Raw genomic sequence first — 26,105 nt, forward strand, 5'->3', positions numbered from 1 at the left:
CTTGCTTAAACTCAGTACTTCCCTACAACCACATTGAAGAGTGCATCAATGGGCGATATCGGTCAGTTAATTCCCCTGATTAAACAGATGCGTGTATAGATGGCGCTACATGCGAATAGGTCCTAGAAATATTTGTTTACATTATTTACATCATTATTCAGTCGCTGTCACTTCAAACTATATTAGTAGATTTGGAAAGTATCCGATAATGTCATCAAAATTCAGCTGTTTATCCCTTGAGCAATTGAGGAAAGAGCTTTATTCTATGCCTTGAAAACTATGAGACCAGCTGTAAGGACTGTTCTAAACATTTTCTGTGTGTCAGTTTATTTATGGACTGTATGATTCTTATGTTGTTGTTTTTTTTTAATTGTGATTTTCAATATTGAAATGCCCTCCTTGGAAAATCCTTTCATCATTGTGCAAGTATTCAGACTATATTCTTAAAATAAGAATCAATATAGAGAGTATATATTCCTAAAGTTACAACTCGGGAAGATCTGCATACACAGCGTAATGCAATGAGGTCTTGAATAATATAGAAATTATAATAATAATTACTGTAAAATGTCAGAATGTATGCCCTTGTGATAAGATGTCCCTTCAATTTTCCATCAGCCCAATTAATTATTATAGCTGTTTCTCATATATTTCATGAAAATATCATCCAAGAGGCATAAATGATCTCTATTGACAAGTTGACATAATTCTATGGTGCTGCCTCTTTAATTTTCAGTCAATTAAAATTCAAAGCAACTTGCCCACATAAATGAAAATAAAGATCTTTACATTTAATAAAAACGCCCTTACGATTTTTAAAACACAGACCACAGATTTGTAAAGCTTTGAAAATAAAAATAATTAAGAAACCTATTAGACATTATTTCAAATTGTTAAAAGTATTAAGAAAACTTATTATACACATTACATTAACATCAGACTGACCGGTATTTAACACCTAAGTGGGAGCAGAAGTGTTAAGTCTGCTTCAATGACATATTCTTGAACCCCATAGAGTTAACAGGACACATGGCATGCACATTTTTATGATAACAATCAGTATGCAGCCAGTGGATAGGAAATATTATGCAAGCTTAATGTATCCAGTTGTAACCATGTGTCTATTTGAAACAAAGCTTCCACTGAGGGTTAAAATTTAGCAATATTTTCAACTAGCTACATTAGCTAGCCCCTCTTTGCTTATAAACTAAACGGAAATGTGACTCGCTTAAATTAATGCTACAACAAAAATTTTAGTTATATGTTACTTGCCAACATTTTGAAATGACGAAAATTTTACAAAGCTTTAAATTTGATGCTAAAAGCATTAGAAACAGCTATCCTAATAGATGATATTGATAAATTTCATGATTGGAATTATTTTTTTTTAAATACTTTAATTACTTTTTTAAGGAAAGAGTTTAACACTATGATAAAAGCCGAGAGTACACCGCATGATAGGACCTATTCGCTCGTAGCGACACCTGTAAAATCATTTGGGAAGATAACTCAGCGAATGCTGCTATTAGAACAATCTTCCCCGTCAATATATCTGACCAGCACTTCTGGTGTTGATCAGTACCTACATTACCAAACACTTGACTATCACAATGACCAGTGCTTCTGTATCAATAGTTCATATTGATAGTTCATCACTAGAATCATTTACAACACTATGCTAACCAGTTCCACATTTCCTCTTCTTGGCTTAACAGGTAATGCTTACTTATCACTACATTCAAGAAAAATTCTTTCCTATCATTCAACTTCATTCTATCAATATTTATAATTCACAGTGAGTGCTAGTTTTAGTCTGACATGGACTAACCAACATGTTCTTTTATCAAGACAATAGCTATAAGACAAAGTCATAAAAACATACCCATGCATAAACAAAATATAAGATATCCTTTGGGATCCACCTCATATTTGTCCACAAAATCTTCACTTTTAACTGCATCATGTGAGCCAACAATCACTACAAGTGTCACAAGTAACAGGAATTTTAAAGGTCCCTTCATAGTCATTCTACTGTTCCTGAATCATAAATATATAGTATAAATCATTATATCAGAATGATGAATTTATGACAGAAGATAACAAACTTTATCAATACTAATTCAGATGCAGTATGTTCAGTGTTGTAACAAGTTTCAGTTTAAACTGATACTGGGAAGACTTTGAACTGATTTTTTCCTTTTACATACCCCTGATTATACTGAAAATAATATATTTCAGTACCTGCAACAGACTTCTAGCGACCCCCACCCCCCTCGCCGTATATCAGTAAAGTCTATGCAGGAACATTGAAACAAGTGGGTCACGATGACCCTGAATCGCTCACCTGAGTAATATGAGCCACATGTTTAAAATGGCAAACTAATGCTAAAATATTACAAAGTAGATCAGTAGGTCATATTCATAGTCACTGAAAGTCAGTTTTAAGATCAGTGTGCAAAACTGTACATGTCATCCAAATTTCAAGGCTGTATCTTAAACAACAAGAATGTAGGTCAGTAGGTCAAGGTCACAGTCAGCTGACCCCCTAATCACTTGGGGTCATCAGGTAATTATAATTAAACAGTCTAGGAAATATATCTGTTAATTTTTAGCTAACCTGTCACAAAGTGACATGGTGAGCTATTGTGACTGCTTGATGTCCGTCGTGCATTGTCCATCGTGCGTCGTCCGTCGTCCATCAACAATTTGTAAAAAAATCTTCTTCTTGAAAACCAGTGGGCAGAATTACACCAAACTTCACAGGAATGATCATCCTTGGGTGGCCCCCTTTCAAAACTGTTCAAAGAATTGAATTCCATGGAGAACTCTGGTTGCCATGGTAACCAAAAGGAAAAACTTTAAAAATCTTCTTCTTAAAAACCAGAAGCCCTAGAGCTTAGATATTTGGTGTGAAGGATTGCCTAGTGGACCTCTACCAAGTTTGTTCAAATCATGACCCCGGGGTCAAAATTGACCCCGCCCTAGGGGTCACTTGATTTTACATAGGAAAATCTTAAAAAATCTTCTTCTCAAAAACCAGAAGCCCTAGAGCTTAGATATTTGACATGTAGCATTGTCTAGTGGACCTCTACTAAAGTTGTTCAAATCATGACCCCCACGGTCAAAATTGACCCCGCCCCAGGGGTCACTTGATTTTACATATGAAAATCTTCAAAAAAATTTCTAACAAGAGGGTCATGATGATCCTGAATCGCTCACCTGAGTAATATGAGCCACATGTTTCAAATGACAAGCTGATGCTAAAATATTTGAAAGTAGGTCAGTAGGTCACATTCATGGTCACTGACAGACAGTTTTAAGACTGGTGTGCAAAACTGTACATGTCATCAAAATTTCAAGGCTGTATCTTAAAAAACAAGAAATTAGGTCGCTTGGGTCATCAGGTAATTATAATTAAACAGTCAAGGAAATATGACCTGATAATTTTTTAAGTATTTTTTCTTATGAAACTCATAACAAGTGAACCCCGGGGCGGGACCTCTTTTCACCCCAGGGGCATAATTTGAAAAAACTTGTTAGACATCCACCAGGCAATATTATACACCAAATATCAAATGCCTAGGCCTTAAACTTTAAGACAAGAAGATCTTTAATTTTTTTCCTATATAAGTCTATGTTAAAATTGGTACCCACAAGGCAGGGCCTCTTTTCACCCTGGGGACATAGTTTGAATAATTTTGGTAGAGAAACACTAGGAAAGGCAACATACTTAATATCAAAAGCCTAGGCCTTGCAGTTTCAGGCAAGAAGATTTTTAAAGTTTTTTTTCCTATACAAGTCTATATAAAACATGAGACCCCCCGGGGCAGGGCCTCTTTTCACCCCAGGGGCATAATTTGAAAAATTTAGTAGAGGACCACAAGGCAATGCTACATACAAAATATCAAAGGCCTAAGTCAAGTGGTTTTAGACAAGAAGATTTTTAAAGTTCTTTACTATATAAGTCTATGTAAAACTTATGACCCCCAGGGCAGGGCCTCTTTTCACCCCAGGGTGAATAATCTTGATAGAGGACCATAAGATGATGTCACATGCTAAATATCAAGGCTCTACACCTTGCGGTTTTTGACAAGAAGATTTTTAAAGATTTTCCTTTCAGTTGCCATGGCAACCAGAGTTCTGCATGGAATTAAATTCTTTGAACAGTTTTGAAAGGGGACCACACAAGGATCATCCCTGTGAAGTTTGGTGTAATTCTGCCAAGTGGTTTTCAAGAAGAAGATTTTTTCAGAAAATGTTAACGGACGGACGACTGACGACGCACGATGGACGACGGACATTGAGTGGTCACAAAAGCTCACCATGAGCCTTTGGCTCAGGTGAGCGAAAAATAAACCAGAAGGCCTAGAGCTTAGATATTTGACATGTAGCATTGCCTAGTAGACCTTTACAAGATTTGTTCAAATCATGACCCCCAGGTCAAAATTGACCCCGCCCCAGGGGTCATTTGATTTTACATACCGGTAGGAAAATCTTCAAAAATTTTCTAAAAATAAACCAGAAGGCCTAGAGCTTAGATATTTGACATGTAGCATTGCCTAGTGGACCTTTACAAGATTTGTTCAATTCATGCCATCCGGGGTAAAAATTGACCCCACCCAGGGGTCACTTGATTTTACATAGGAAAATCTTCAAACAATTTCTAAAAATAAACCAGAAGGCCTAGAGCTTAGATATTTAACATTTAGCATTGCCTAGTAGACTTCTACAAAATTTGTTCAAATCATGACCCCAGGGTCAAATTGACCCCGCCCCATGGGGTTACTCGATTGTAAATAGAAAAATCTTCAAAATTTTCTAAAAATAAACCAGAAGGCCTAGAGCTTAAATATTTGACATGTAGCATTGCCTAGTGGACCTCTACAAAATTTGTTCAAATCTTGACCCCCCCATGGTCAAATTGACCCAGCCCCAGGGGTTACTTGATTGTACACAGGGAAATCTTCATAAATTTGCTAAAAATAAACCAGAAGGCCTAGATCTTAGATATTTGATATGTAACATTGCCTAGTAGAATTCTACAAACTTTGTTCAAATCATGACCCCCGGGGTAAAGTTGGCCCCCTTGCAGGGGTTACTTGATTGTACATTAGAAAATCTTCCAAAAAAATTCTAAAAATCATCAGTTTGACATTTGAAACATGTAGCTAATATTACTCAGGTGAGTGATCCAGGGTCATCTTGACCCTCTTGTTGAAGTATTTATTCCTATATAACTCATATAACAAGTGACCCCCAGGGCGGGGCCTCTTTTCACCCAAGGGGAATAATTTGAACAATCTTGTTAGACATCCACTAGGCAATGCTACGTACCAAATTTCAAAGGCCTAGGCCTTGAACTTTAGACAAGAAGATTTTTTCCCCCTATATAAGTCTATGTTAAATTTGGGACCCCCAGGGCATGGCCTCTTCAGTTCAGGGGCATAGTTTGAACAATTCTGGTAGAGGACCACAAGGCAATGCAACATCCAAAAAATCAAAAGCCTAAACCTTGCAGTTTCAGGCAAGAAGATTTCTAAAGTTTTTTCCTATATAAGTATATGTAAAACTTGAGACCCGCCTTTGCCTTTGGCTCAGATGTGCGAAAAACAACAGTTGTGTAGCCATGTACAAAATCTCTCTAATGCGTTATTTGTGCAACATATATGTAAATTCAAATTGCCATAAAAAATTAATGATGTTTACCTTAAGACCATTTCACATAAACACTGAACATGAACTGAATTTAAAAACAAGAGGGTCATTGACCCTAAAGCACTCACCTGTGTACAAGGCTTCGAGTGTGTTTGTATAAGTACAAAAGCCTATAGTTAGTACATGTCTGACACAGGGGCGTGGCCATTTTTTTTACCATAGGGCAATAATTTGGACAAGTATGGTATACATAAAGGGAAAAGTGACCACGCCCCCTGGCAGCCATGTTTTTTGACAAATCGGAATAATTTGAACAATTTTGGCAGAGGGTCACACAAGAACCATTTGTGTAAAATTATTCTAAAATCTGGCTAGCAGTTTCACACAAGAAGATTTTTAAAGTTTCCACTTAATATACATACAGGGAAAAGTGACCACGCCCTCTGGCGGCCATGTTTTTTGACGAATCAGAATAATTTGAACAATCTTGGTAGAGGGTCACACAAGGACGATTTGTGTAAAATTATTCTAAAATCAGGCCAGCAGTTTTACACAAGAAGATTTTTAAAGTTTCCCCTATATACATATAGGGAAAAGTGACCACGTCCTCTGGCAGCCATGTTTTTTTGAAGAATCAGAATAATTTGAACAATCTTGGTAGAGGGTCACACAAGGACCATTTGTATAAAATTATTTCTAAACCGGGCCAGCAGTTTCACACAAGAAGATTTTTAAAGTTTCCACTATATGTACATATAGGGAAAAGTGACCACGCCCTCTGGCGGCCATGTTTTTTGACGAATCAATATAATTTGAATAATTTTGTTAGAGCGTGACATAAGGAACATGTGTGTGAAATTATTTCAAAATTGGACCATCATAGGAGGAGATGTTGTTTGAAGATTTTTCTATTTTTAGCTCTAGCGGCCCCTATGTGCAACCAAGCGGAACCGTCTGAACACCTTTGGTAGAAGACCATCCAAGGAACATCGATGCCAAGTTTCATCAAAATCCATACAGTGGTTATGGAGGAGATGTCTTTTAAACACAATTGTTGACGACGGATGCACGCACGCACGACAGACACATGGTGATCGCAATAGCTCACCCTGAGCAATGCTCAGGTGAGCTAAAATAGAATGCATTATAATCAATGGGCTATTTTACATATATATTATCCAATTTATTTGACCTGTCAAAAAATTGACCCGGCTTTCATTATATTTTGTTCGAGCCTATATAAGATTAACATGAAAGCCGGGAAAATGTTTTGACAGGTCAATTAAATTGTACAATACCAAAACAGAACCAAACATTAGACCACGATAATCCGTAAATAGCCAATCGCAAAGCAGACTTGTACCCGTCTATATTTCATATACAACAGTAGCGATGCATATATATTGGGGCAAAAAACGCGTGAATTTCGTACCAATTTACCATCTAACAATACAGGCTAACGCCGGAGTTAAATCACTTGCAATATTCTCACCAGTTATCAATGGGATAAAAAATAAGACTGACTTGGAGGTAAATTCAGTTGACAACGTCTAAATATTAATATTGTAAAAATGACCCCATGTTATTAGATATCAATAAAAATGAATTACAATAAACTACATATTTGTAGTGTAGAACCAACTGTGTAAAAACGTAATTTACACATTCACTGAAACGTTTCCAACAGTTGTAACTTTTTATGTTCACTTGTTATTAACAAGAGGACCATGATGGTCCTGAATCGCTCACCTCTTCCCACATGACCCAGTTTTGAGTATGACGTCGTTTTTTCTATTATATGACATAGTGACCTAGTTTTTGAGCTCATGTGACCCAGTTTTGAACTTGACCTAGATATTATCAAGATAAAAATTCTGACCAATTTTCATGAAGATCCATTGAAAAATATGGTCTCTAGAGAGGTCACAAGGTTTTTCTATTATTTGACCTATTGACCTAATTTTCGAAGGTACGTGACCCTCTTTTGAACTTTACCTAGATATCATCAAGGTGAACATTCTCACTAATTTTCATGAAGATCTCATGAAAAATATGGCCTCTAGAGAGGTCACAAGGTTTTTCTAATTTTATACCTACTGGCCTAGTTTTTGACCGCAAGTGACCCAGTTTCCAAACTGACCTAGATATCATCAAGGTGAACATTCAGATCAATTTTCATGAAGAGCCATTGAAAAATATGGCCTCTAGAGAGGTCAAAAGATTTTAATAATTTTAGACCTACTGACCTAGTTTTTGATCGCAGCTGACCCAGTTTCAAATTTAACCTAGATATCATCAAGAAGAACACTCAGACCAACTTTCATACAGATCCCATGAAAAGTATGGCCTCTAGAGAGGTCACAAGTTTTTTTTTATTATTTGACCTACTGACCTAGTTTTTTTGGGCACATGACCCAGTTTCAAACTTGACCTAGATATCACCAAGGAAAACATTCTGACCAATTTTTATGGAGATCCATTCAAAAGTATGGCCTCTAGAGAGGTCACAAGGTTTTTCTATTTTTAGACCTACTGACCTAGTTTTTGACCGCACATGACCCTGTTTCGAACTTGACCTAGATATCATCAAGATGAACATTCAGACCAACTTTCATACAGATCCCATGAAAAATATGGTCTTTAGAGAGGTCACAAGGTTTTTCTATTATTTGACCTACTGACCTAGTTTTTGATGGCATGTGACCCACTTTTGAACTTGACCTAGATATCATCAAGATGAACATTCAGACCAACTTTCATACAGATCCCATGAAAAATATGGCCTCTAGAGAGGTCACAAGGTTTTTCTATTATTTGACCTACTGACCTAGTTTTTGTAGGCACGTGACCCATTTTCAAACTTGACCTAGATATCATCAAGATGAACATTCTGACCAATTTTCATGAAGAGCCATTGAAAAATATGGCCTCTAGAGAGGTCAAAAGATTTTAATAATTTTAGACCTACTGACCTAGTTTTTGATCGCAGCTGACCCAGTTTCAAATTTAACCTAGATATCATCAAGAAGAACACTCAGACCAACTTTCATACAGATCCCATGAAAAGTATGGCCTCTAGAGAGGTCACAAGTTTTTTTTTATTATTTGACCTACTGACCTAGTTTTTTTGGGCACATGACCCAGTTTCAAACTTGACCTAGATATCACCAAGGAAAACATTCTGACCAATTTTTATGGAGATCCATTCACAAGTATGGCCTCTAGAGAGGTCACAAGGTTTTTCTATTTTTAGACCTACTGACCTAGTTTTTGACCGCACATGACCCTGTTTCGAACTTGACCTAGATATCATCAAGATGAACATTCAGACCAACTTTCATACAGATCCCATGAAAAATATGGTCTTTAGAGAGGTCACAAGGTTTTTCTATTATTTGACCTACTGACCTAGTTTTTGATGGCATGTGACCCACTTTTGAACTTGACCTAGATATCATCAAGATGAACATTCAGACCAACTTTCATACAGATCCCATGAAAAATATGGCCTCTAGAGAGGTCACAAGGTTTTTCTATTATTTGACCTACTGACCTAGTTTTTGTAGGCACGTGACCCATTTTCAAACTTGACCTAGATATCATCAAGATGAACATTCTGACCAATTTTCATGAAGATCTCATGAAATATATGGCCTCTAGTGATGTCACAGGGTTTTTCTATTTTTAGACCTACTGACCTAGTTTTTGACCGCACGTGACCCAGTTTCGAACATGACCTAGATTTCATCAAGATGAACATTCAGACCAACATTCATACAGATCCCATGAAAAATATGGCCTTTAGAGAGGTCACAAGGTTTTTCTATTATTTGACCTACTGACCTAGTTTTTGACAACACGTGACCCACTTTCGAACCTGACCTAGATATCATCAAGGTGAATGTTCTGACCAATTTTCATGAAGATCTTGTGAAATATATGGCCTCCAGAGAGGTCACAAGGTTTTTCTATTTTTAGACCTACTGACCTAGTTTCTGATGGCACGTGACCCAGTTTTGAACTTGACCTAGATATCATCAAGGTGAACATTCTGACCAATTTTCATGAAGATCTTGTGAAATATATGGCCTCTAAAGAGGTCACAAGGTTTTTCTATTTTTAGACCTACTGACCTAGTTTTTGATGGCACGTGACCCAGTTTCGAACTTGACCTAGATATCATCAAGGTGAACATTCTGACCAATTTTCATGAAGATCTTGTGAAATATATGGCCTCTAGAGAGGTCACAAGGCTTTTCTATTTTTAGACCTACTGACCTAGTTTTTGATGGCACGTGACCCAGTTTCGACCTTGACCTAGATATCATCAAGATGAACATTCTGACCAACTTTCATAAAGATCCCATGAAAAATGTGACCTCTAGAGTGGTCACAAGCAAAAGTTTATGGACGGACGCACGGACGGACGGACGGACGGACGACGGACACTGCGCGATCACAAAAGCTCACCTTGTCACTTTGTGACAGGTGAGCTAAAAAGACATGTCAGCATGATCCTTACATTTGTAATCAACTGGATCCAGTTGTTCGAAACTTTAACAGGCGATTGAGTTAACGGTTGATTGACTTTATCAGTAGATTTCGACAGTTTAGAAAACTTAGAAAATCTAATGCACTTGTTAAGGATTATAAACACTAAACCATCTTTACAGTAAAATTAAAACATCATACTAGTGTTTCCCACCCACCAAGACTAGTATCATAAATAGAAATTTAACAGGCAGTTAGTTTAACAGCTTAATGCAGTGGTCGTGGGTTTGAGCATCATTGGGGTCACGACCATCACTTTTCATATGACCCCAGTACTAGTTTTCATAAGAAACGGACTCGAGAGTGGTTACAATAAGCTTAAACAGTTAAAGCTTTCATCAAAATCGAGCTAAAACAAATTAGTATAAACTAAACTAAACTAAATTACAGTCCGTTTAAGTTTAACAACTTGGCCCAGTTAGAAAGTAAAACAACTACATCATTCTTACAAGAAGGGCGCGATATAGTAAAAGGTATTCGTAGTCCTACGAGCATCTACGCACTAACTATATCCTGATAAACAAAGTAAACAAATAAAAAAAGAACTAAATAAATAAATAAATAAATAAATAAATAAATAACCTGGCTATCTTCTTGAATCAACGAATCAACGTATCTGTCATCGTGTTTCGCCAACATGCAAACTCCTCACAAAAACTAATTGTTCAGCATGCAGTCCAATTTTGAGTATTTTTGAGAAATCCATATTTAACAGTTTAGCATTAATTATGTGATTGCAAATGACTCAAAGTGTTAATGAACGTTAAATCTCAGTAAATCCAGTATTTGAATAAAACTGAATTTATACAAATAACCTGCATTCTTTCATATGCCCTACTGACAATTAAGCGCTAACGGTACAAAGATGATATTACTCTTATAAAAACACGTTAATCCTAATTTCTATAGAACGCGTGGGAGAGTTTTCAATAATTGCAGTTTTTATGTCACGTGGTCTAAGTCAGATAGACAACTCGTGCCGTTGTCTACGGGATATATACAACTCGCTTTGCTCGTTGTATATATCCCGTAGACAACTGCACTCGTTGTCTATCCTATACGTAAACTGACACTGAAATGAAATCATGCATAAACAGTAATCCTAGCTGGCTTATCAAATTTGGAACAAAAAGGTGAAAACAGTAAGGCTTAAAAAAAAAATTCTTTGTTTCCGGTAACATGCTAAAAAAAATTAGGGTAGGTAGGTCAGAATTTTGTTGTTGTTTTTTTTTGTTTTTTTTCTTAAGTGAGACTTGTTGGAAACTAGAAAATGCTTTTGTAAAAAAGCGCATGTCTCCCCCAATGCAAAGTCCTATAGGCAAGAAGTCAATAGGGGTCAGCAGCAAAAGTCAAAGAGACACTGATGGTTGGCTGCAGTAAGGATCATCTACTTGGCATGTCCAATCATCCCGCTAAATTTCAACACTCTTGGCCTAGTAGTTCTCAAGTCACTGTTCAGGCTTCTGTGACCTTGACCTTTGATCAAGTGACCTCAAAATAAATAGGGGTCATCTATTCTGCAAGTCCAATCATCCTATTAAGTTTCAACATTGTAGGTCAAGTGGTTCTCAAGTTATTTCCAAAAAATGATTTTACATGAACAGGCCACTGTGGCCTTGACCTTTAATAGACTGACCCCAAAATCAATAGGGGTCATCTACTCTGCATGTTCAATCATCCTATGAAGTTTCAACATTCTGGGTCAAGTGGTTCTCAAGTTATTGATTGGAACTGGTTATCAATGTTCAGGCCCCTGTGACCTTGACCTTTAACCGAGTGACCCCAAAAACAATAGGGGTCATTTACTGTGCATGAACAATCATCATATGAAGTTTCAACATTCTGGGTCGAGAGGTTCTCAAGTTATTGAATGGAAATGGTTTTGCATGTTCAGGCCCCTGTGGCCTTGACCTTTAACAGGGTGACCCTAAAATCATTAGGGGTCATCTACTCTGTATGACCAATCATCCTATGAAAGTTCATCATTCTGGGTCAAGTGGTTCTCAAGTTACTGACCGGAAATGGTTTTCAATGTTCAGGCCCCTGTGACCTTGACCTTTCACAGAGTGACCCCAAAATAGTTAGGGGTCATCTACTCTGCATGACTAATCATCCTATAAAGTTTCAACATTCTGGGTCAAGTGGTTCTCAAGTTACTGACCGGAAATGGTTTTCAATGTTCAGGCCTCTGTGACCTTGACCTTTAATGGAGTGACCCCAAAATCAATAGGGGTCATCTACTTTGCATGTACAATCATCCTATGAAGTTTCAACATTCTGGGTCAAGTGGTTCTCTAGTTATTGATCGGAAATGGTTTTCCATGTTCAGGCCCCTGTGACCTTGACCTTTGACAGAGTGACCCCAAAATCAATAGGGGTCATCTACTCTTCAAGACCAATCATCCTATGAAGTTTCAACATTCTGGGTCAAGTGGTTCTCAAGTTACTGACTGGAAATGGTTTTCAATGTTCAGGCCCCTGTGACCTTGACCTTTAATGGAGTGACCCTAAAATCAATAGGGGTCATCTACTCTGCATGTACAATCATCCTATCAAGTTTCAACATTCTGGGTCAAGTGGTTCTCTAATTATTGATCGGAAATGGTTTTCAATGTTCAGGCCCCTGTGACCTTGACCTTTGACAGAGTGACCCCAAAATCAATAGGGGTCATCTACTCTTCATGACCAATCATCCTATGAAGTTTCAACATTCTGGGTCAAGTGGTTCTCAAGTTACTGACCGGAAATGGTTTTCAATGTTCGGGCCCCTGTGACCTTGACCTTTAATGGAGTGACCCTAAAATCAAAAGGGGTCATCTACTTTGCATGTACAATCATCCTAAGAAGTTTCAACATTCTGGATCAAGTGCTTCTCTAGTTATTGATCGGAAATGGTTTTCCATGTTCAGGCCCCTGTGACCTTGACCTTTGACAGAGTGACCCCAAAATCAAAAGGGGTCATCTACTCTTCATGACCAATCATCCTATGAAGTTTCAACATTCTGGGTCAAGTGGTTCTCAAGTTACTGACCGGAAATGGTTTTCAATGTTCAGGCCCCTGTGACCTTGACCTTTAATGGAGTGACCCCAAAATCGATAGGGGTCATCTACTTTGCATGTACAATCATCCTATGAAGTTTCAACATTCTGGGTCAAGTGGTTCTCTAGTTATTAATCAGAAATGGTTTTCAATGTTCAGGCCCTGTGACCTTGACCTTTGACGGAGTGACCCCAAAAACAATAGGGGTCGTCTACTCCAGCAGTCCTATAACCCTATGAAGTTTGAAGGTTCTAGGGCAAATGGTTCTCCAGTTATTGCTCGGAAATGAAGTGTGACGTACGGACGGACGGACGGAAGGACGGACGAACAGACGGACGGACAGGGCAAAAACAATATGTCTCCTGGGGGAGACATAATTATTTTTGTGTCAAAAAATGAATACAAACAAGGGGTTATGCCTTTAGTGCATCAGTAAGTCAATTTCTAACATCACTGACCATGTTTAAAGCATACAAATATGTAAAAAGTGCAGTTTTGCAACTTTTTGTTAAAAAGTTGAAAAAAATATTCTCCAAGGCCATAAAAACATTTAGGGTTGGGCCAAAATTTTAGGGTAGGTCGTCCGATACTGGAAACAAACAATTTCTTTTTTTTACGCCTAATGTCTTTTCCATAAGTTACGGTATTCAATTTTTTCTTTGCTGTCGAAAAGTTGTCCAGGATCATCATGCAATTCCTAAGCAAGATTGTTGCATTTGCCAAATTTGTCTCTTTATGGATCACAGGTACCCATTTCATTCTCTGCCATCAACTTGACTTTGGTGCCTAAAAGCCCAGCAGTATGTATATGTGAAAGCCTTTAGTCTATCCCCAAATGGAAAAAACAGCATCAGTTCAGTTCTGTTCCACTGTATCCTTGAAATGGCCTTAAGCTGTACTTTATGTCACGTTACTTAAGGATGACTACCCGTAATAGGCCTCAATTTCACCAAAAGCGTACATACAACTTCATAATGTAAGCTTTGAAAATGTCAAACGATAGAAATAAGGTGCATATTGACAACTTATATAGTAACAGAAGTTCTAAAAAATTTCCTTTAGATTACCTCCCCTGATAATTTTGGTTTTTCATGAGTTATCTCCCCTGAAAACTAGAAAAAAAAATAATTTTATCCTTTTACCTACAGGGAATTTTAGATTTCTTTTTGATATTTGTATCAGAATCATATAATGCAGCTTTCTACCGAAAAAAATTCTCGAAACTCAAGCTCAGATTCTCGTAATTAAAGAAATTATATATTTCCCATAGGCATCAATGTTAAGTTCAATACCGATTATCTCCCCAAAATATGATAAAATTCGAAAAATCTCTCGGTGAAACGTTTTTAATTTTGAATGTCTTTAAAGTGACCAAATTTGATTAAAATAGTACCATCCAGTTACAAGATATGAAATATGGCTATTACACCATGTTATCCTTAAAGTCCTATAAAGTGCCAGCTATTGTACCATGATATTTTCTTTCACCTCATATACTTTGCTATCTGTCGGATTTTTTTCCAATTCAAATTTTGACAAAATATTTAATTTATCAGTAAGCTGAAATTTTGCATATTAGCTTTTTAAAATTGTATGAGATATATCCAATATGTATAAAAAGTTTCTTCAAACTATTACAAGTAAAATTTACAGTACTTAACAAGTCGGAGGACAGTAACGCTAGACTATTCAACAGCCTTGTCAATTGAATATAAAAGTAAAACAAGAGGGTCATGATGACCCTGGATCGCTCACCAGAGTAATATGTTTCAAATGTCAAACTGATGATTTTTAGAAATTTTTTGGAAAATTTTCTGATGTACAATCAAGTAACCCCTGGGGCGGAGCCAATTTTACCCCAGGGATCATGATTTGAACAAAGTTTGTAGAAGTCGACTAGGCAATGTTACATATCGAATATCTAAGATCTAGGCCTTCTGGTTTATTTTAAGCAAATTTATGAAGATTTCCCTATGTACAATAAAGTAACCCCTGGGGCTGGGTCAATTTGACCCTAGGGGGTCAAGATTTGAAAAATTTTGTAGAGGTCCACTAGGCAATGCTACATGTCGAATATCTAAGCTCTAGGCCTTCTGGTTTATTTTTAGAAAATATTGAAGATTTTTCTATGTACAATCAAGTAACCCCATGGGGCTGGGCCAATTTGACCCCGGGGGTCATGATTTGAAGAAATTTTGTAGAGGTCTACTAGGCAATGCTACATGTCAAATATCTAAGATCTAGGCCTTCTGGTTTATTTTTAGAAATTTTTTGAAGACTTTCCTATGTAAAATCAAGTGACCCCTGGGGCGGGGTCAATTTTGATCCTGGGGTCGTGATTTGAATAAATGTTGTAGAGGTCCACTAGGCAATGCTACATGTGAAATATCTAAGCTCTAGGCCTTCTGGTTTATTTTAAGAAAATTTTTGAAGATTTTCATATGTAAAATCAAGCGACCCCTAGGGCTGGGTCAATTTTGACCCCGGGGGTCATGATTTGAGTAACTTTAGTAGAGGTCCACTAGGCAATGCTACATGTCAAATATCTAAGCTCTAGGGCTTCTGGTTTATTTTAAGAAAATTTTTGAAGATTTTCATATGTAAAATCAAGCGACCCCTAGGGCTGGGTCAATTTTGACCCCGGGGGTCATGATTTGAGTAACTTTAGTAGAGGTCCACTAGGCAATGCTACATGTCAAATATCTAAGCTCTAGGGCTTCTGCTTTTTGAAAAGAAGATTTTTTAAGGTTTTCCTATGTAAAATCAAGTGACCCCTGGGGCGGGGTCAGTTTGGATCCCGGGGGTCTGATTTGAACAAATTTTGTAGAGGTCCACTAGGCAATGCTACATGTGAAATATCTAAGACCTAGGCCTTCTGCTTTATTTTTAGAAATTTTTTGAAGATTTTCCTATGTAAAATCAAGTGACCCCTGGGGCGGGGTCAATTTTGACCCCGGGGTCATGATTTGAACAACTTTAGTAGAGGTCGACTAGGCAATGCTACACGTCAAATATCTAAGGTCTAGGGCTTCTGGTTTTCGAGAAGAAGATTTTTTAAGATTTTTCTATGTAAAATCAAGTGACCCCTGGGGCGGGGTCAATTTTGACCCCAGGGTCATGATTTGAACAAACTTGGTAGAGGTCCACTAGGCAATGCTTCACACCAAATATCTAAGCTCTAGGTCTTCTGGTTTTTTAGAAGAAGATTTTTAAAGTTTTTCCTTTCGGTTGCCATGGCAACCAGAGTTCTGCATGGAATTCAATTCTTTGAACAATTTTTAGAGAAGACCATCCAAGGAACATCCCTGTGAAGTTTCATCAAAATTGGCCTGTTGGTTTAGGAGGAGATGTTGTTTAAAGGAAAGTGTGGACGAACGGACGGACGGACGACGGACAGACGCCGGATGGTGAGTGATCACAATAGCTCACCCTGAGCACTTTGTGCTCTGGTGAGCTAAAAAGGAGCACAATTTTGCAAAAATGCAAAACAGAGTCATGGAACCTGTACAATGCATGTCAACAACTGTGTTAAGTTTCAATCCATTCCCACCAGTGGATACTGAGATACCAGCTAACATACAAAAACTTAACCAAAAACTGCTAAGTCCAAAAAGGGGCATAATTTTTATAAAACAAGAGGGTCATGATGACCCTGAATCGCTCACCTGAGTATATTGAACCACATGTTTCAAATGGCAAACTGATGCTAAAATATTAGAAAGTAGATCAGTAGGTCACATTTATGGTCACTGAAAGACAGTTTAAAGATTGGTCTGCTAAACTGTACATGTCATCCAAATTTCAAGGCTGGATCTTAAACTAGAGTGGTCACAAGCAAAAGTTTACGCACGAACACACGGACGACGTAGACCTAATGACCTAGTTTTTGACCGCAGCTGACCCTGTTTCGAACTTGACCTAGATATCATCAAGATGAATATTCAGACCAACTTTCATATAGATCCCATGAAAATATCGCCTCTAGAGAGGTCACAAGGTTTTTCTATCATTTGACCTATTGACCTAGTTTTTGACGGCACGTGACCCAGTTTCCAAAATGGCCTAGATATCATCAAGATGAACATTCTGACCAATTTTCATGAAGATCCATTGAACAATATGGCCTTTAGGGAGGTCACAAGGTTTTTTTTATTTTTAGACCTACTGACCTAGTTTTTGACCGCAGTTGACCCAGTTTCAAACTTGACCTAGATATCATCAAGATGAATATTCAGAATAATTTTCATACAGATCCCATGATAAATATCGCCTCTAGAGAGGTCACAAGGTTTTTCTATTATTTCTAAAGAGATAGTACCTAAGTTTTTCAAATCATAGGTTTGAAGTTAAAAAGGTTTGAAATGAAGACAAATGTCCATATATTTCTCAAAAACAGAAATATAGACAATATTTTAACCAGAAGTGCGGAGTTATGAGCATTTAATATTTTCGTGATAACGAAAATTTTGTGATCAAGGACAAGTAACTCTTCTTGAACATGAAGAGCATAAACATCAAAGGGACATAATATAGTCAATATTTTCTAATTGGGTGCATTTGATTTAACATTCAACTTTGATCTGGATTGCTAAATACTGATCCATGATACTGTATGCTAAAAATTTAGAACATCTGGAACAGTCTATTAACAGAAAAACTATGCTTTAGCAGAATCTAAATAGTTAAGCTCTAACTGGGACTCGAACCCAGGACCTCTCACACCTAAGGCAGACACTCTACCACTTCCCTATAACAGCAGTAGCTAATAGCTATGCAGTTTAATTGCTGGATTACATTGCGTGAACTGGAACAATAATCGGTGAACTCCGGATTATCGGCGTATTCGCTTTGTTACCTAACGGCCTTTTTTTGTAAAGAAAAAATATAATCTAATGCTGCCAACGTCATAATTGGTCAAATCTGCCCAAATTTCTCTGACGTGTTGTTCAGAGTATGAACTTACTAACTGGCAGTACCAGTGAAATATTACTTACACTGAATATTTTATATTTGCCCTTTTTGCAGCTGCCGAACGGCAAAGACGATAAGATTTGTCCAAATATAAGTAATTATTTTACCAGTTTTGAGAGAATTTCAATTAATGGGAAATTACAGTTACAAACTAAATACCTTTCTGCAACACATGGAGTCATTAGCATTCACTGTCAATCAGTATTATGACTAAGATCGACTGTCATTCATTCATTTCAAAGTTTCATAGACAGAGTCCGTTGTTTACAATTTTATCGTAACCGGTGCACTTTTAAAAATCACTTTAGTTTGAAAAATCAAAGTATGCGAAGAGCTATGGTACGGTCTCTATATTATTTGAACTAATGACCTAGTTTTTGATGGCATGTGACCCAGTTTCGAACCTGAACTAGATATCATCAAGGTGAACATTCTGACCAATTTTCATGAAGATCCATTGAAAAGTATGGCCTCTAGGGAGGTCACAAGGATTTTCTATTTTTAGACCTACTGACCTAGTTTTGGACTGCTCGTGACCCAGTTTTGAAACTGATTTAGATATCATCAAGGTGAACATTCTGATCAATTTTCATGAAGATCCATTGAAAAATATGGCCTCTAGGGAGGTCACAAGGATTTTCTATTTTTAGACCTACTGACCTAGTTTTGGAGCGCACATGACCCAGTTTCGAATTCGACCTAGATATCATCAAGATGAACATTCTGACCAACTTTCATAAAGATCCCATGAAAAATGTGACCTCTAGAGTGGTCACAAGCAAAAGTTTACACATGTACGGACACATGGACGGACGGCGGACGCTGCGCAATCACAAATGCTCACCTTGTCACTTTGTGACAGGTGAGCTAAAAATAGTAGAGTTATGGAACCTATGCACTGCATGTCAAAAGTGTGTGAAGTTTCAATTCATTCCCAGAGTGTTCGTCTTCGTCTTCGTCATATGCCTTCTTGGAATGACGCCATAGCCTGACACAACAATGGTACATAGCTGTCAAGGCTCTACAAAGGCCACAAGTGTGATCGGGGTTTGAAGGGGCGGTTGCCCCTTATGGGGTTGTGGGGGGCAAAGCCCCCTAGAAGCCTGAGAAACCTGAGACACCTTCACATGGAAAATTTAGTTTTTTTCAACACAAAATAGACCTGGTTTTGAATTGTCTCCCTCCATGTTTACTTTTTGTGACGTTTATTCATGCGGTAGAAATTACACGTTGCACCGGTGAATGTAAAAGCTGTAGTATACGGTATAAAACGGTATGAAAACACCGTGTCAATGTCGCCGGGCAAGTTCAATTCAATGATTTTCTACGGAAAAAAATTTGATTGTTTTATTTTTTAAAATGCGTGTGACTTGGAATAGTATGAGCATGATCTAGGGCCGAAATGCGTGTGACACATGCGCAATGCGTGTGTCTTGACAGGTATGATGGTAATAAATTACACCATCCCAAATGGCTTCTAAAATATGGCAAACATACTTTATATGAATAAACCCCCAAAAATACCTGGGTCCATACCAGGGATCAAAACCCTGACCTCATGATCTGTAGGCGGACGCTCTTTACTACTGTGACTGCTTAATTGATAGGCATTCATCACATTTGTTTGGTCAATAATAATGCTATATATGATAACAAGAGCACCGCAATGCGGAGCATATACGCCCGAAGATATGACCTTTGACCCCTAAGTGTGATCTTGACCTTGTAGCTAGCCATCGAGAACATGGGTTCTGCACAAGGTCTCGATGTGGTGAACATTTGTGTCAAATTTCTTCGAAATCCTTAAAGGGGTTCAAGAGTTATACAGCAATGACCTTTGACCCCTAAGTGTGACCTTGACCTTAAAGCGAGACATCCAGAACATGCGCTCTGCAAGTCGTCTTGATGTGGTGAACATTTGTGCGAAGTTTCTTTAAATCCTTCAAGCAGTTCAAGAGTTACAGAGCGGACACGAAACACACTTATATGACTATTGACCCCTAAGTGTGACCTTGACCTTGAAGCGAGCCATACAGAACCTGGGCTTTGCATGTTGTCTCGATGTGGTGAACATTTGTGTCAAGTTTCTTTGAAATCCTTCAAGGGGGTTAAGAGTTATGTAGCAGAATGAAATTGTTAACAGACGGACAGACAGACAGATGGACACCAGGGGTATAACCTAATACGTCCCTTCGGGCGTATAAAAAACATCAGTAGACAGTCCAGGACCCAAAAATAAATCCAGCACTCATTTACTATATATTAACTGAATTGTCCAATATACAGTATTTAGTGAATGGGTGCTGGATTTATTTTTGGGTCCAGGACTGTCTATGTTTTTTATCACATATGAATCAATATTGACCAAACAAATATGCCAAATGCTTATGATTGCTAAAGGGTTAACCCTATATACAGCAAGGCTGGAAGTGGTCTAATATACACTTCTCCTCCCCCTTTACTTTTCCAGAGCGAATGACTCTCCATAACTACCACAGGAGTCTGTCAAACACTTCTGTCAGACTGTGTAGGCCCGTAGCTACACTGTGGCACAGGGAGGCTGGTACCTCCCTGTTTTTCCGCCAAGATTATGAGAAAAAAGGATATGTTTTGAGGCACCATCTTTTAAAGCATAACCAAGCTGAGGCACTAGTATTATTAGCTATTATTAATGCTATTTTTATTTTGTTTGAACTTTTTTCTCCCATTTGTTTTTAATATCACAAATAATTACACTATAGCATCGTTTTCGTACAAGCTATGTGCCAGTCATATATAGTTTATATTCCAGTTGATACTGTCGCTGCCAGTTGGTTCATGCCACGAGCCTTGCGAAAGAAGTTTTGGCGCATTGCGTAGACTTAAGAACAAGAACCACCATTAGAGAATAATGGCATTGCGCTAATGTTTGTACATGGGTCAAATGTTGAAGTTAACAGCATTGACATTTTAAAGTTATAAATGGGATTCAACAGGGCATAGGAGAATTTCATTAGCGTAAACTTATAAGTTATGATCTCGGGAGTATGCATACCTACTCCTTGTACAGTGTTGTTGTACTTATAAAACAGACTGGCCTGGTTTATAGGTAATTGGTCAGGGCTACGGATATGCAATATGTATTGTATTTTGTCATTATTTTTTAGCATGGATCCCCTTCAGTTTGGAACCGTCCATGTTTACAAACATGTTTGTTTATTTTATTTTATGAGGAGTAAATACAAGCTGGCACTTATCTGACTGAATGTTGATATTTTCTAAACATTACAACAGAACGGAATCTTGCAATCATGCGGTTTTGTTCTTAAAAAATATACACCCTTGAACATATTATTTCTAAAAAGTCACAATTACGTAAGGCATTTCAAAACTTTGTTATAAGGTTTCTCTCAAAAATATATGGTCACTTAATAGTTTAGAACTTATATCAGACAGACAGACAAACTTATAATATCCCGGCACAACCAGTTTTCAACCGCTTAACAAATTTTCTGTGCAGTTTTGTACAAATGCAAGTCCAAATCTTTGGTTTATTGTCTAACACTTTCTATCAGCATAAGTGCTATAAAAGCATACCATTTAAGTTTCAAGTTTCTAACTGAACGAATACCTGGCAGGATGATTTTGAAAGCCATCAGTAGGAAGTCATGCTGAAAATTTACAACCTAAATTCAACCGCAGGTGGTATTTTCCTTCCAGCAAAATGAAACAGCACTAAACTTTTACTGTAGTTTCATTACAACATTGCAAACATAATACACCCAAAATTCAAGTCTGGCAACAAACACTAAAACCAACATGGCAGATCAATATGCTGTAGGTACACTTGTCTAAATTGGCACCTAAATTACAGGGGGTAGGGTAAAGTAAATGGCAGCCAAAAGTTAGTGCATTATCAAAAGAACTATATCATGTGCTCAATTACTCCAGAGATCCAGGGTGTCACATCTGCTACATTGATAGCTGTCACATATGACGATGTATTATATAATTGCTAAGGTTTTGACACTCCAAATATGTCAAATTGCTTAGAAAATGAAGAAAACTGTTGCAAGGACAGGCATCATGATTGCATTGTCAAAATAATTTAATAATAGTATGCTTCACAATTCTGGCAGTAAGCATGTGTTAAGCAATAAACATTTAGTGCAAAAGATATATAAATACTGATATTGGCTTAAGCAAGAATAGGTAGTAGACTAGGAAAGACGCAGGTTTTTTAGTAATAAGAAAAGCCTCATGAAAACATAGTACTGCTACATAAATGGAATTTATATAATTTTCTAAGTACCAAAACTGAAGGAGAATAGGTTCTTAGACCACGATAATCCGTAAACAGCCAATCGCAAAGCAGACTTGTATCCGTCTATATTTCATATACAACAGTAGCGTTGTATATATATCGGGGGAAACTTGGGCAAAAACGCGTGAATTTCGTGTCAATTTACCATCTAACAATTCAGGCTAACGCCGGAGTTAAATGACCTTGCAATATTCTCACCAGTTATCAATGGGATAAAAATATGACTGACTGCGGGTAAATTCAGTTGACAACGTCTAAATATTAATATCGTAAAATGACCCCATGTTATTGGATATCAATAAAATTTTATCTGTAGATTTCGACAATTTAGAAAACTTTGAAAATCAAATGTACTTTGGGACTTGTTAAGGATTATAAACACTAAATCATCTTTACAGTAAAATTAAAACATCATACTAGTGTTTCCCACGCACCAAGACTAGTATCTTGAATAGAAATTTAACAGGCGGTTAGTTTAACAGCTTAATGCAGTGGTCATGGGTTCGAGCACCATTGGAGTCACGACCATGACCTCATAGACCCCAGTACTGGTTTTCATAGGAAACGGGCTCGAGAATGGTTACAATAAGCTTAAAGCTTTCATCACAAACGAGCTAAAACAAATTAGTATAAACTAAACTAAACTAAACTAAATTAAATTACAGCCCGTAAATGTTTCGAACAACTTGGCCCAGTTAGAAAGTAGAACAACTACATCATTCTTACAAGAAGGGCACGGCATAGTAAAAGGTGTTCGTAGTCCTACGAGCATCTGCGCAATAACTATATCCTGATAAAAAAAAAATAAAATGACTAACTAACTAAATAAATAAATAAATAGATAGATAAGTAAACACCGTCACTGGTTTCTGTTTAAATAAGAACGAAAAATGAATATAACCATTATTATTTTGTCACTTTACACCGATTGTTGAAAAGTGATTTCTAATAGAATCTGATAATTTGTATGTGATTATGTATATTTCCAGTAAGCACTAGTCCATACTTAAAAATACCAGATTACTTCAAACAACAATATTATTTTTATCCAACATGTTTACCTCCGATTTGCTGTCAGCCTTTTTTTGTAGTTTCAAAACCTGGCTATCTTCTTGAATCAACCTATCTGTCATCGTGTTTCGCCAACATGCAAACCCCTCACAAAAACTAGTTGTTCAGCATGCAGTTCAATTTTGAGAAGTTTTGAGAAATCCATATTTAACTGTTTGGCATTTGTGATTGCAAATGACTCAAGGTGTTAATGAACGTTAAATCTTAGTAAATCCGGTATTTGAGTAAAACTGAATTTATACAAATAACCTGCATTCTTTCATATGCCCTAAGATAAGATAAGATAAAGATAAGATAAATTTTATTTTGAGTCGGCAAGACAAGTAACAATACAACATAAGCACTCTAGGTGCTTTTGAACCGACTATATGTTAACAAATTAATAAGGAACAATAGTAAAACAAGCTGTAAAAGAAGGACATGGTTTAAAAAAACAAAACATATGAACATTTAAATAATTATTGTTGCAAATTAACCTTAAAATTACATCTAGCACAAAGACAGAACATTATAATAGCATTGCACAATCAAGGAGATCTGGTATATAAAACAAACCATACATATTAGCACATGGAAAGAAACATAAAAATGACATGGCAGCATTTTGAATGTGATACTGATAGATGTTATATTTAACAACCATGTAGAGCAGTACATTTAAGACCATGTAATTGAGTTAAAAAACCATGTAACAGCTGCTGTTCTAGGCCAGTGGCCCTACTGACAAATGAGCGCTAACGGTACAAAGATAATATTACTCTTATAAAAACACGTTAATCCTAATTTCTATAGAACGCGTGGGAGAGTTTTCAATAATTGCAGTTTTTATGTCACGTGGTCTAAGTCGGATAGACAACTCGTGCCGTTGTCTACGGGATATATACAACTCGCTTTGCTCGTTTTATATATCCCGTAGACAACGGCACTCGTTGTCTATCCTATACATAACATGTTCTGTCTCTGCTGTAAACAGTGAAACAATCACAACTGATCAATTTGGCTTGTAAAGATTTTTATCATACAAAGTCCTAGGCGGTTGAAAATAGGTTGTGTTTGAAAATAGGTTGTGTGGGGATAGTCTTATTAAATTTTCATAAGTATGAAATCTTCCCATTTAAGTGCATCCCTATTTTTTTACCTCTGGCTACGCGCCTGCTGTGTAACCATTAAGTAAAACAGGGAGAGAAAATACCTAGATCTGTACCAGGGATCAAACCCCAGACCTTGTAATCTGTAGATGGACACTCTTAATGTTCAATGCCGCATAAGATTTAACCCAACAAGTGGCCTATAAACCTACTTTCACTTCAATACAATTTAGTTACTCTTCATATGCAGCTCATCCTTTACTTTAGACATGGGTTGCACACTTCTCCCATTATTTCAGACAGATTCTACTAAATTATGCTCAGCTACGCACCTGGGTTTGTCTTTGGTTTTTCCCGCAAAATGTCAAGGTCACTGTTTTAGTCCTCCAAATAAGAGAGTTTTTGACCTTGTTTACAAGGTAATGTTGACAGTGGTATCGTAATTTAGCGCAAGCTTACATTCTAAACAATTACTGAACGTCTATGCAACCACTCATCAGTTACCTGGTAAGTGTAAATAATTCTTATTACTCTAATTAAACCTGTCATTACTTTCTTTCGGTTTGGCATTAATATTTGTGTATGTGTTGTACTTACCAGTCAGATTAATCCTCTTGTACTAACATAAAATATCGATTATTTGTTTATAGTGCGTCAAACGGACCAGATGTGTATGTTTTAAAAGCTGTTCAATATTTATGCACATGATTAAAATATTAATTGGAGAAAAATGACTTTTTATAAAATGGAGGAAAATGTTAGAGATCTGGTGTAATTAGATATTTATTTCATTACTTCCTGCACTGAGAAATTTTATTTTGAGTCCTTGCTATCAGATATGTAATATGCTAATATTTTAATCATGTCTTATTGTAGACAAGCTTACTGTCACTGAGTGGCTGCTTTTTAATTTCTGACATTTTAGTTTGACCGTCACAATATAAAACAAACTGTATGTGTCAGATTAGTTCAACTAGTCTTATTGATGCTCTTATTTACAGTGTGTTTGTTTGTTTGTATGATATAGGATAATATATGTTTAGGTCAGAAACAATTAAGCTTCCCGCTTCTGTTGCAAACATTTATCTATAAGCGATGTTTACCATCATTAAATAAAGATTACCTTACCTTACCTTAATTACCTTCCTTACCCAAACAAAAAAAAAGCCCAATAAACACTGTCAATAAACACCACTAAAACCATGATCCGCAAGCGAGTTGTTAATCCAATAAACACCATCAAAACCGTGTTCCAATTTCACATGCAAATGAGCTAATGGATCGCTAATTAACATAAATGTGTCATTTAACAACACGCTAATGGAGCACACAATAGATCGCTCAATTGAACGCATAATGGAACGCATAATAGATCGTATAATGGATCGCTTAATGGATCGCATAATGGATCGCTTAATGGAACGCA

General features: G+C 37.0%; 2 protein-coding genes across 5 annotated transcripts in view; one reads left to right on the forward strand and one right to left on the reverse strand.

Moving 5' to 3' along the window:
* LOC123524968 (GDP-fucose protein O-fucosyltransferase 1-like) overlaps positions 1–25,169 on the reverse strand; it is a 39,419-nt gene extending 14,250 nt beyond the window's left edge. Inside the window, exons 1-2 of one of the 4 annotated variants that reach the window (XM_045303616.2) lie at positions 25,012–25,169; positions 1,883–2,037 (exon numbers count right to left, since the gene is read on the reverse strand). In XM_045303616.2, the coding sequence (XP_045159551.2) occupies positions 1,883–2,027 (145 nt within the window). In that variant the 5' untranslated portion in view covers positions 2,028–2,037; positions 25,012–25,169. Of the gene's footprint in view, positions 1–1,882; positions 2,038–6,617; positions 6,650–24,729; positions 24,774–24,891 lie in introns of those variants that run through there. The other 3 variants (XM_045303618.2, XM_045303615.2, XM_045303614.2) reach the window with 3 other exon arrangements.
* Positions 25,043–26,105, forward strand: part of LOC123524970 (phosphotriesterase-related protein-like) — a 35,087-nt gene continuing 34,024 nt past the window's right edge. Inside the window, exon 1 of the mRNA XM_045303619.2 lies at positions 25,043–25,186. The gene's annotated coding sequence lies outside the window, so the exon portion shown is untranslated. The remainder of the gene's footprint in view (positions 25,187–26,105) is intronic.

This window comes from Mercenaria mercenaria, chromosome 3, assembly GCF_021730395.1.
Source record: "Mercenaria mercenaria strain notata chromosome 3, MADL_Memer_1, whole genome shotgun sequence".
In the NCBI taxonomy this organism is placed as follows: domain Eukaryota; kingdom Metazoa; phylum Mollusca; class Bivalvia; order Venerida; family Veneridae; genus Mercenaria; species Mercenaria mercenaria.